The sequence below is a fragment of the Odontesthes bonariensis genome, chromosome 12, assembly GCF_027942865.1.
Source record: "Odontesthes bonariensis isolate fOdoBon6 chromosome 12, fOdoBon6.hap1, whole genome shotgun sequence".
Lineage (NCBI taxonomy): Eukaryota > Metazoa > Chordata > Actinopteri > Atheriniformes > Atherinopsidae > Odontesthes > Odontesthes bonariensis.
In genome coordinates this window covers 25,256,712-25,270,157 of record NC_134517.1, presented here as the reverse complement: position 1 = coordinate 25,270,157, position 13,446 = coordinate 25,256,712, and the positions used below count along the sequence as shown (strand labels likewise).

Genomic DNA, 13,446 nt, shown 5'->3' with positions numbered 1-13,446 from the left:
CGCTATTATGAGTACTACAGTTGGAGGGAATATTGATGGTATTAGGCTAAGTGTCCCAGTTCACCTCGTTGGCAATATTCAGATAGGTCCTTTGTGGAGGACGCTTTGTGTTTGTTTGCACATCAACTGTGTTAGCATCTTATTAACTATGGCCCCTGACGGCTATTTGTGTGTCTGGGGGCTGTAGCCAATTATTGAAAACACTAAACAATATATGTGCAAAATACACACTAACAACACTATGGTAAATAATAGATCTTCATTTCTACCCTTTATGAATTATACATCTCTCCATGTTGACAACTGTTCACAGCGGGCATGTATTTATTCATGTCAATCATAATCATTTTTACACAAAATAATTTGTGTGATAAAATCAATATTGGGAAAATATATAAGTTATTCAGCATGAAGACTTAGTCTACTTTTTTTTGTTATCTGTGTATGATAGTGTCACTAGCCAATTATGAAAAGCTAATTTAGAGAATTAAATGTAAAGTGGTATATCAAAATCTTTTCCAACAGTGCTGCAGTGAATACATTTTATAGATAATAAATAGCAGGACAATAAAAATGCTGTTGAGATATTCTTTCATTTTGTTACGGAGATATTGATTCTGTAAGTTTTGCATATTTCAATCTGCCCCTGAAATCTACGGACACAGACCGTTATTGGGTTTATCTGTCTTCTATTAATATTGATGCTTATGTCATTGCTAATTACAGTGCACTCCTGCACCCACAATCATATAACACTGAATTCTTTGCCCCTCGCACTTCACCCACCAAAGTCAAGCAGAGATATGAATGTCTAACCGCAGTTGGATGCACTAGTTCACTGATAAACTCTTTACCAAATCTCCAGTTACTGTAGTCACTTGTGGCCATACCCTTCAGTCTAACAAGCAACATTTTTTTCCAGACCAGAAACAATGTAGTCATTTATTTGGCCTTATCAGTAGAAACATGCATAAAATAGCAGTTTGGTAGTTTTGAATGTCAGTCAACATTTCAGCCAGCCTGCCAAATAATCATCACATCACCTGGTTTATCACCAAATCAATAACCAGTAAGCACATAAACCATTTAAACAAATCACCAATGCACCTAATTAAAGTTTTTTTTTTGCTTACCTTGGCAATCTGGACACACCAATTGAGCAACAGCTGTGAACCGATGTTGTCCTTGTGCTCATGAACATAGTCCAGCAGGCAGCCGTGAGGCATGAGTTGGGTCACCAGCTGGATTGTGGGACTTAGGCAGACACCCAGCAGTCGGACCAGGTGAGGATGCTCCATGCTAGCCATGATCAGAGCCTCCTGAAAGAAACAGATCCACACTCAGGCATGTGGTGGGAAAACGCTGGGGATTGATGTGTAATACCATGCCAACATTAATAGCCTATTGATTATTCTAAGGAAAAGCCAAATGTCACAATAAAACCCAAGCAATGGAATGCACGTCATGAAATTTAAAATGACCCGATAAAGCTGTTCATAATGACTTTAATCAGGATTTAACATTAAACTTTATCATAAGATTATATTTAAATACCTTAACTTGAGGCCACAACACGCAAAACAAAATTGGGAAACATATTAGAGTTATAATTATCAAGGCCAATCCATGATATTCTCAGCCACATGTGTGTACCAGTTGAGATTTGGTGAAAGTGCATGCAATTTGGGTCGGTTTTCCACATACAGTATACATATTTCTTAATCTATATATCACCTTTGAAATAGGAAGGTGAAATTGGCTCATGTGAAGTTGATACACTTGCAAAAGGCACAACTGAAAGGAGGACCCTGTGGACCCTTGCAGACAAGTTTAGATAAGAAATTTACACCATACAGGCCTTGCAGACAAGTGGCTACCTTTTTCATATATAAAAATCCACAGCCTGCAGTAAGAGATAATGGATAGATCAGACTGAATCAATATGATTTAAAAAGTCCCCAAAAATTGGATTGATGGTTGGAAAAGGTAAATGCAAACATATTTTTGAAAATTTAGAAATATGTCTTTTTTTTAAAGCGAGAGGAGGTTTATTCCTTAAATTAAAAAATAAGTGTAAATATTGGTGTTGCTCTTCTCTGTTGGAAATAACTCCTGGGTAATATAAGACACAGAACTTGCAACTTTTCTTTTGGAATAGTGAGTAAACAGCTTGTATTGTTCATATTGTGGACATAGCTATTGTTGTACTGTATCTATGACATTTTCAACTGCAGTGTTGTCTTGCTGCGTGAAAGCACATAATGATATGGTTCTGAGCTACCTGTTTGGTAAGTGTGAATTACTAAAGACGAACAGCAGAGGATGTATAATGAAGACGTATCTTTTTTGCACCAATAAGGTGGACCCCTTATGTGAAAAGAGTTATAGTGGTGATATGTTTGTTATCATGTTATCATCTTATAATGTAAACTGTATACATGTAGCGGTAGCTGTTATTGTGACAGGCCTATTATCAAAAGTAAAGAACTCAAAATTAGAGTATCATCGCTAGTTGTCAGTCGATTATTTTCTTGTCATTATGGATTAGAATTTCCAGTTAAAGGGGGTAATAGTGAATCAACATCTTTCATAGCGTTGTTGCTCTTGTCTTTTATCTTCATCAGTCAGCTTTGTTGTGGATGGGTCTTCAGGGTATTTATTGATAATTGTGTCAGTAATTCAATCAACAACTAGGATGTTGTTCTGTATGAATATTGAGATAAAAAAGGTATCTATGTGGAGGCATCGTTCATGTCTTATTGTGCCAAGTAGTGTTCAGATTAGAAAGGACACACGTGGAAATACTCCCACACTGCCACAGAGTTAATCATGTCTACAAGTGTAGACAGAACTGCCAGAGATCATAGGACCCCCTATTCTGTTTCAGGCTGAAGCTCCTCTTGAAGTAAGCAGTAAGGTTCCACTCCAGTCGGAAATAGTAGAATCTTATACGGAATCTCAACATCAAAGTCACTCACCACTTCAAGACACTAGTTGTTCTTCGTGAGATAAAGAATTCAAGGTGATTCAAATCATTTGTCTCTGCCACTTAATACAGTATAATATTAAGTATAGTTTATTTGTAGTGATGTGCTGTATGTCAGTAAGGGGTGGTGAGGTAGGACGCGGATGCAGACTTTGAGGATGAAAGCAAACTGGGATTTTATTCACAAAAAAAAGGTAAACAAAAAGCGCGGCTGAGCCGGATAACAAAGAAACTTAAACTGTGGAATCAAAAAAAAACATTAACAAGGCTAGGAGCAAAACAAACAACGTAGCATGGCATGGATAAATACTTAACTCCGAAAAACTAGACGTGGCGTGAAGGTGCATAGTATGGTGCAAGGATCTCACGATAACTGAAAGCAAACAGGGAACCTAAGTACTGTGGGGAACTGATGAGTGCAGCTGATGAAAATGAGTGCAGGTGACGTGAATGAAACTAATGACCTGAGTGAGGGGGAAAAACAATGTCAAGACTGAAAAGCAAAACCTGGACATAAACTGAACACCAAAACGTAACCTAAAACATAAACCTTAAGACATAAGTCCCATGGCGTGACACTGTATGTGTTGTACAGATGTTTACAATGAGCACATTGTCTTACATAAAATATGAACATCTATGGAAGGCATATCTCTAGTCTGCAATATTGCACATGGTTGTGACATCATATACTAAAGAATGCACTTGTTCTTCAAATTAAATGCTACTAGAAAAAGGAAGAAATAAACCTTCATCAGTCCTGTGAATTATGCAACTAAGTAACATTTGTCAGCACACACACAAAACATGGTGGCTACAAGTGTGAAATGATGTGACAATTCATCATGAGATGGATGTGTAGCTGTGAAGCAAAATACAGAGGACAGCTGGGGGCTAGTTGTTTGTGTGTATGGAGAACAGACAGAAACACAGTATGTAAAGCTCTTCTGAACATTGACAAAATATTACAACCACTACACGGTCTGGAATATATAAGGGCCATCTATCAAAATGCTTGCATAACCAGATCCCCACTCATATGCAGAAAATGGTTAATGATGGCAGTAGATACAGTAAGGATGATAGAAAATCTGGCCAACGTATGTTAGGGTAGTCTTTCTGTCTACCTGCTCTTTATTCTGGCTTGAGAGTCTTTTAGGCAAATTTGGATTGTTCTGTTCATGTGCCACAACATTCCCAACTTCCATGTTTTTAGGATACCTTTAGATTGATCAATAAATATAAAGGGTTCTAAAACTGTGGATTCTAAAATATTTTTTTTTTGCGAGGAGACGGTAGTGGTGTATGAAATTGATGCTTTGAAAAACAAAAGATACAGCTCTTCAGATTCTCAAAAGCCTCATTTAAGCCAATCTGTTTTCTTTTGACTAAACCACCTTTGCGTTTAAATTTCACTCCAACTCAAATTGATGATACCTTCTGTTTTCTAGTGTAATCAGATTGCATTTAACAAGATGCACCACAGTTAATCCTGTGTTAATACACTGTTAATACAAGCATATGACTACACACATGGCAAATTGCATAGTATTAACATGCACTCCGCTTGCCAGATAGTTGCGGCACAGAGGAAATGTGGCCAGTAAATAGTGGGAAACTATTCAGGAGAAAAGACACATCCAAGCTAAGAGACAATCAATCCTGCATGACATTCTTCAAACAATCGCTGGTGAGTGGTCTGCAGCTAGAAGGTCAACCCTCAGAATTCCCAGTCTGACCGGGTAATAATGGACGGGCAAAGAAAATTAACGGCAGCCTGCTTTCTCTTTGGAACCACTGCTAATGTTCCCTGGAGCAGAGGCTTTGGCCCCAGCTGTTACATGGTCAATAAAAGAAGTCTGCAAGAATTGCAGGATTTTATGGGAGAAATACAACCTTTTTTCCAAAAAAAAGAAAAGTGACAACAACGATATCTTTTCTGGGTTTTTTTTTCTTTAGGCTAAAATGACATACATGGTCACCTTAAAATATATAATTTGAGGTCAACATTTTTTGCTATCTATATATATTAAAAAATTACTAAAATGTCCTATTTAAAAATACTTGGACCCTTTCTTTTTATACTTTTGACACAATTGAGCTTTATTATCTCCTACTTCAGCAAGTGGTCTTTCAGATGCTTCAACAATTTGACTGGAATGAACATGTGCCAGATTTAATTCAGTGAACATACAAGAGGGGTGACAAAAAAAAAAAGTTGAGGTCAGAGCAAATGGCCTTAGTGAAAATGGGAGAACCCCACTGGAGGAAAATCATCTTTGCTGCAGCAATAATGAGGCCATTTCTCACTAAAAAGCACATTGCAGAAGTAGCCTGCTCTGAGTTTGCCAACAGGTTATTAGGCTATTACTTAAATAATACCATCCCTATAAATGACATGATGGTGGCAATATTATTCGGTGGGCATTCGTTTCAGTGACAGGAACCAGGAGACTCAAAAGGAAAGATGAACAAAGAAAAATATAGAGCATTCCTGAAGAAAGTGTTTAGGATTCGTTAGCTTGGGCAAATCTTTCGATACATGAGTATTTTTTATATTCCCCACTATTCGCTGACACTCTACTGCTAGCTATGAGCTCATATACATGGTCCCCCTGTGGTTTAGTGGTTAGATGTTAGGTCAATGAGAAAGAGCTGGGGCAAGATGGCAAGATACAAGCATACCAGTAAGCTATTTATTTATTTTTTTTAATTGCACACCTTTATACATGTTATGAGAGAAACCCAATTTCCACAACATCAATCACGCAAATTGGAACAGCAGGTGAACAAGAGGGATACTCTTTAGTCATTTTGGAACAAGGAGAATGACAAGTCCCCTCATCCTCACCCTCCGATGGCCTGCTAATTGTGTCTGCATATTCCCATCATCTGTGTCAGGTCATGTTATCCATTCACGTCAGGTTTTTATGATTGTTAGACGAGCTCCCAAAGCATTAAAAACATACCATCAAGCACACATGTGATATTCATCAAAGCCCTCCCGATAAAAATAGAAATGCTAACACTCCAACACTCTCCTTCCTTTTAGACTGTCAAACTGTGCAAAACATGAGTGCAAGTGGGTCGCTTTCAATGTGTACGTGTGTCAATGAGGGTTATTTCATGTGCATTGCATCATCACCTTGCAATAATTTAGTTTTTTCTTTTTTCCTTTTGAAAAGAGCCGAGCTGTTTAATAAGTGGGGCCTTGTGCACTGTGCCGGGAGCCTATTGCATGGAGTGTGTACATTTCTGCATAGGTAGGGCTCCAAGGAGGCCCCTGATTGTGTCTGTGGGGACATCTTTTGTTCTAAATAGCTTTATTTCACCTACAGAGATTTCTTTTAAAATGAAAGGATTTTTGTCTAACTGCCTTTAAGACTTTATTAATCTGACACGTAGAACTGAGTCAGTGCCCTGTTGATCATCTTTAGTATTTTATCAGGGACATTTCCGACAATGATGTTCTTTTTTCTCTGCTTTACCTTCCTGTAAACCGCTCTGTGATGACTTTTGTGCTGTGAATTGGCCCATTTTAGAGAATGAAAATTGAAAATTAACAGGTTATACTGAATAACCATTTGTTACCATCCAAACCAGACTGCTCAGCCATTAACTTTCCGGGGTCTGTCTGGCTATTTATATAATAAGTTAATACTGTATGCTCTTTAGTGCTTTTAACAGATGCTTACTTGCTAAGGTACAAAGTGAAGGACAAATTAACCGTAACATCAGTGTTTTGCAAAGTAAAAAGGTAGATGAAGTAACACACTCTCACTACGAAAAATACATTAAAAAGATAATTATGTAAGTCTTATGTCTGAAATGTAAGAATCTATCATTAGGTTTCAGCCTATAGGAAACCTGCTAAAAAAATTTTTTTTTAAATTCCAAGAAACTCACGTCCATGAACTCCACGTTAGCTTTGGGTCCAGTGGCCTCATTAAGAATTTTAATGGCAACAGGAATCTTCACAGTTTCACCTTCTGGGACCCAAATACCCTAAAGCAGAAACAGAAATGCAAAAATGATGACTCATTACACTTATTACAAACTCACAAAGCTCCCACTCACAAAAAAAATCTATTAAAATAAATATGCTACAGATCTTGAAGAGAGAAGAGGTATCTCAAAGAATAAACTCAGTTTTTTCCCTATCCCCCTCCCCTTGAGTACGAGAATGCACTGCATGCTTTTTTTATAAGACCACTGAGGTAAAATTATGATCAACCAAAAGTATTTAAAGGGGAGATATCAAGAGCCCTCAACATTAGAAAGGTTTTTTTTTTACATTTGTTTTACCTCAATGAACTTTTGTTCTTATCTTACGTATCAACCGTATTTTATATTTTTATATATATATATATATATATATATATATATATAACCTGAATTAGATTAAGCTGGTATAGAAAATGGATGGATTGAATTACAAATTACACTTTCAGAAACATTCTGTTTTTTCTAACTTCAGCTGTGTGTTCACTACCCCTCCCAAACCCCCTCTAGCACTGGTGATGACCTCAGCTACCTCTTATTTCATTGTCACCCCAGGGTTCTCAATAGCTGCTATTACTTATTCTTTTCATTTCCCCCCCTCCAGCCTTCCATCACATATCTTGTCATTAATGATCCTGAACTCCAACTCCTCTTCCTCCTCATGATGTGGGGCTGTCTGACATCACATGGGCTTTCAAGCTCTACATGGCCTCTTTATGTGATACATATCTGACCTTTAAGTCACATATGACCCTGTATGTATCCTGAGGTTCTAAGGTAAATCACTATTTATCTGTTTTTAAGGCACTGTTCAAAACTAGAGGGGACAGAAGATTTGTAGTCAGAGCGCCGAAGGTATGGAAAGAGCTGCCTGAGGAAATCAGGTCAGCAGAGTTAGTGACTTCTTATAGAGCCAAGTCCACATGTACATAGTTTTACCTTTATTTTTAAAGAGAGATTCTTATCAAAAAAAAAAGTTTCCCCACACAAACATGCAACAAATCACAACTGAAGTGCTGTCTAGGAAACCAAACCATCAAGCAGTGATGGAACCATGTTCCACACAAAAAGAGAATAGAATGAAAAAAAAAAAGCTATTAATGGCTCTGTAAGACTGTCACAAGTGGTCAATACTGCAAAGATGGTTTCTGAAAAAAATCAACAATCAGAGGAGGTTTTATTTGTAAGGAATGTAAAAATAATTAAGTAAATAAAATGAAAAAAAAAAAAACTACTCAAGTAAAAAAGGACAAGGTCTGAATATGTGCTTAGCATATTATCTAAAAAAGCCTTTCTTTACTTTACTGGATTTTATCTGAAGCATTCTGAAATAAGCATTTAGAAAAGTAATCCATACATGAAATGAACTTCCTGCAAAGTTTAGCAGGATGTCAGTATACTCAGCAAAGTCCCCGCTGCTTGTAAATTACCTTGTAAACAGTTCCAAAGGCCCCGGACCCGAGGATCTTGACTCTTTTGAGTTCTGTCTCTTTTAGGATGCGAAGCTGTGCTTGATTGGGGGCTGTTCCACTGGGGGTTAAAGGTTCCACCAACTACAAGCACAAAAGGTTCAGTCAGTGAATATTGTAACAGTACTGTGGCTCCTGTGCCTGGGCAGTCATAAAAATACTTATCAACAGTAAAGGTACAGTTTATCAAGTGAAAATTGTGATCTGATCCAAACTGTGTTTGCGTGAAATTATGTAATATCAGGGGTGAAGTGAGGCTTTCAGTATAAGAACAAAAGAGGAGGATGAAGATAGGTGGATGAAAAGTGAGAAAAACGAATGACGGAGGTGGATAACTGTAGTGCCTCAACAGAAATTGACACTTTTGTTGTCTTATGCCTGCTCAAGTGGGATAATGAACAGATGAAACAGGAAAAGGGGGAGAAAAGATCTGAAGTGGGAATACGAGCTATGGAACAGAGAACAACAAGACAGCGATGGAAAAGTGAGCTGCTGATTTAGTCAGGGTGCAAAAGCATATGTGAGGGAGCAATATACGGAGAATTACAAAAAAGCCTCGAAGATTAGAGAGGGAGGGGGAGCATACAGCGGAAAACAGTAGGAGTGTAAATCAGACTGGCTGTGGCTGACAGCTACTGTCCCTCTGGCTTATGGTTACCATTTGATTAAAAACAATATCCATTCTTCATTTGAATGGAATAACAAATCAGTTTATACTGGGTGGAAACAAGTAGGGCAGGGTGCTACAAACACACACATGATAACACGAATGTCTTAAAAATGGTCCAACCAAGGCACACACAGAAACGCAGAACTCTGCAATTTCACTGTGCTGGGAGCTGTCCAGCATTATTGGTGCTGAAGATGTTGAATGTGAGCAGCTGCCATGATACAAAATAGTGTAGCTGTCCACTTTGTACCTCTGCAAAGGGGTGCTGAAACCAAACCAAAAACAGCATAGCCACACAAAGCATTTTCTGGCTCTCCCTCTAACTCTGAGAGCCATCTCCTAATATATGACAGTAGACATGCTACTGTGGTATAAACACAAAACTGTCAATTTTAAAAGGTGAGATGTTGAACAGACACACGGACTAATCCACTGGCTCAAACGTACTTTGCTGTCTCCATAAAGGTACCATTAATGTGATGGGCTGCTCAAACTGACAGCAAACACTTTAGACTGATGGCTGTTTGAGTTTCCTCTGATTAATGAAGGTAGCAAACAGTTTGTTCAAAAAGTAGTCAGACAGGAAGACCTTTTTGTTCATATTAGTCTCATTATGGTTCACAGAGTGTGGATCGATGGGGAAAAGCTGCATTCGTTTCTTCTTTTATTGTTTTCGATGAAGGGCCCGACTGGTCCATATCCTCTATGTGAATGCAGATGTGTTTCAGTCTAAACTGGTTATAGCACAAACACATTTTTTATTTATCTGAACAGGAAAAATGTGAGAGTTATGGACTTTCAACCTAGTATAAGCTTACAGACTTTCAGTGAATAGTCCTAGTAGTTTGTGGAGCAATTAAAAAAAAAGAAGATAATTAAGAATATTAAGTATTAAAGAGGTATTCTCTTTTTTGCAGCCAGAAAACAAATGTAGCTCACTTTCAATCGGGGCAAAGGAATTTATTTGATGTCTTCATTTTCAAACTTTAACCTTTCCTTTTCTATTCCTACATTCCTTTTCTTCTAGTAATTTTGGCATCTTTCATTTTTGGAGCAATGAAAACCCTGCCCTGAAAACACGCAGGATTTTTCAGTAAGCTGATATCTAAGCAGGAGAATGTGAAAATGAACATAGCACATCAGAGATTTAGAGATATCCCCTGCTCGCTCAGTGAGGTTATCCCATATGAAAATGCAGACATATTGCAGTTCGATAACAAATCACATTGTAGAACTAATAATTACATTTGGCTTGTTACTCATGCAAGTCCGTTTTTGTTATTCCAGATTAACTCTAATATGTTACAAAAAAAAAACTAGTACACGAACAAGAAAAAGAGACTTATATAAGTTTCTAAGAATCAGTGACAGTATCAGTATGGTCCACGAATGAGAATGATACAGCATTAGAGAGGAAGTAAAAGACAAAAATACATCATAACCAAGCTCTTTTTTTTCCAAGACACTTTACTGATACTTGTCTGCTTTGAAGAGAGAAAAAGCTGTGAGACAAGATCTTATTCTCACTGTGGGCTCACAAGTGCATTTGATGATGATGTACTCTTCTTATCTTATCATAGAAAGAGTGCCTCTTCCTCTTTTAATGGTATGATCCCTCACCTCCTCCTTAGAGAAAGGTCCTCTTCACTATACTATAGAAAAGTCAACAGCTGAGCCCCAGAGTGTCTGAAACCTTCTCTACTTCTGCAATCACCACTTAGAAACATGAAGTGTCACTCTTTTTCTCCCACTGCCATCTTTTTGGTGGTGGGCGTACATAAAACCACGCGATCCTACACGAGGCACGCTTGCAGACTTAAACAAACACAGTCACAATGCAGTGAACCAAAGTCAGACAAAATATCCATTAAAATTTTTCTTTGCATTAAATCTCAGATTCAGTAAAGCAAATCTAAAAATTCCCTTTGAGATTCACTTAAGTCCACCATGGGCATATGCATTCCATTATATTTCAGAGCAATGTACATAAATTCCTCCTACTTTCATCAATCTACTGTACCGCTTACCTCTGTCTCAAGGAAGCGACGAAGGGCCCTCTTCTTCTTAATGTTCTTCCGGCGCACAGACACTGCAATGCTTAGTACCAGGATCACTACCATGAAAAGGCCACCGATCACTCCGGCTGCAATTAAAGGGGTTCTGACGACAAGGTAGCAGAGTGGAACAAAGAGAAAATTTGATTAGATAAAGACCAGGGGACAAGCAATGTGCAATGTGTCACAGAAAGGGGGCAGGGGAGGCAGGTTGAACAGCGGCATAGAAGCGCAAAAATAAAGAAATTGAAAGTAAGCATCAGGTTTATCCACACACAAAAGCAGAACACACTGAACATGTTTCTAAAGCATATGTGCGTGATCCTTAAAAAAAGCCACATTCAGTTTGCCTAATTTTCCACTAGCTTCATCTGATAACAAATGTCATCCCTTGCCGTTTCATCAAAAACTATGCTAAGATCAAAAACATGGAAAATCACCATCAAAGTGAACTTTCACCACAACACTGATGCTGTCATTTGAAATCAAGACTCTTCAATATTTTCCGAGATGCTCACCAAGCTGTCTACAGAGTAGCTACAGAATCACAGAAGAGTTGACTTTTTAGTATCTACCAGATCTGTCCTATAATGCCGATGTATTAAGCATTATGTATTGACTGTCTTAAATCAGTGGAAAAAAGGGCTGACAACTTATTCTGGACTGCACATCACAGGCTGCAAGGCATTTCTTACATCACTCTCTGGCAGCACAGAAAGAATATGATTGAAAAACATGTGATGGTTAAAGACTGGTGAGAATATGAGCCCAATCATTAAATAAGGCCAGCCAGTTACTAAGAATAGGCCAGTATTAGCTTTTTGCAGATATGTCACTAATGAGTCCAAAAAATGAGCGAAATATATAGGAACTGTGTCATCATCAGATTCACTGCACAAGTTTAATTCATCAGTTCATAAAATGCCCATCTGAATCCACATCAAGATCAAATCCAGTATGACTGCAGACCATGTCTAAGATACATTATTCCACAGCAAAATAAGTAGTAGTTTCACAATAAAGGCAGCAGTCTTAACTTGTCCTTTTTACATATAACTTAAATAAGTGATGGACAAATAAGAGAATAGTATCAGCCTTTTATATAAAAGACTTGAGAAAATTTTATTTTATTCTTTTAAAAAAAGCTAGTAATTTCTGCAAATCAGAGAGTGTGTGTATGTGTGCGTGTGTGTGTGTGTGTGTGTGTGGGTAGGTGGGGGTGGGGTAGGGGGGGGGGTATCTTTCTTAGTCCTCATGTTTGAGTGGGACTCTGTTAATAATTATGTTAATTTGCATATATATATTCATCAAGACTCATCACACACACATTTTTTTTTTGTATTTTTTTGTACTAAGTATTTAAATTTCAGCATGATGGTTCAGCCTTCACACTTGTATCCAGCCTCCCATAATTCACTGTTGCATTGCCTCCACTCAGAGAACTTCAGCTTTGAGCAGGCCAAACCACCAGCAGACACGAATGCAGCTTGGGACCACTATGGGGTTTCTCTCCTCTACTGTTCGCTTCTGGGAATTCTTGAGAGGGGAAGTCCTCAGAGAGCTCTGAGGCAGGTTTGTTACCAGTAATCATGGCTGCCAGTTTTCTTTTATTTTCACGCAGGGGTTCCTCGGACGAGGAATTGAATTGTGTCCTCATCTTCAACATATTAATATAGAGGCAGGTAAAGTCAGTATGTACTAAAGTATAATTAGATTTTTCTGCAAAGTATGTAGACTCATTTGTCAAAAATTATTACTTAAGGGTATTGCTCTAAGATGTGTGCCGATATGTCATACTTGTCAAAAAAGGCAGCTGATGGCCAGTATTTACACAGTGCCACATATAATTTATACATCAATAGATACAGCTGATGTCAATTCAGTTCATACACTCCACATCAATGGTCTTTCAAAATGGCATGAACAGGTCCCCCAGGGTGATCACATGAAGCATGTAAGATGAGCCATTACTTAGTTTTATCAGACAAAATAATACAGGAGGAAGTGAAATTAGGAGATTAATCCAGTTTAACCAGACATGCACACAAAGCCTAAACAAGATGTAAGTTAATGACAGGTGCAACAATGGCCTCAGAAGTCTTTGTGTAATCACATATTTCTCCTAAGCCACTTTCAGACCTGCAACAGGTAACAGATTTGCAACATGTGCGAGACCTCAGAGCAGGCAGCTTACAGCTGTGTCTGTCCACCCAGAACCATGGGAGATCTGAGGTTATCTGCTTACCAGGTTGGTTCCAACTACTG

The 13,446-nt window shown here is 38.1% G+C and overlaps 1 protein-coding gene across 3 annotated transcripts in view; it reads right to left on the bottom strand.

The window, feature by feature from the left end:
- Nucleotides 1-13,446, bottom strand: part of erbb4b (erb-b2 receptor tyrosine kinase 4b) — a 300,850-nt gene that overhangs the window by 48,805 nt on the left and 238,599 nt on the right. For 2 of the 3 annotated variants that reach the window (XM_075479846.1, XM_075479848.1), the window contains exons 17-20: nucleotides 11,155-11,287; nucleotides 8,419-8,541; nucleotides 6,893-6,991; nucleotides 1,134-1,319 (exon numbers count right to left, since the gene is read on the bottom strand). In XM_075479846.1, coding sequence (XP_075335961.1) covers nucleotides 1,134-1,319; nucleotides 6,893-6,991; nucleotides 8,419-8,541; nucleotides 11,155-11,287 — 541 coding nt within the window. The remainder of the gene's footprint in view (nucleotides 1-1,133; nucleotides 1,320-6,892; nucleotides 6,992-8,418; nucleotides 8,542-11,154; nucleotides 11,288-13,446) is intronic. The other variant, XM_075479847.1, reaches the window with a different exon arrangement.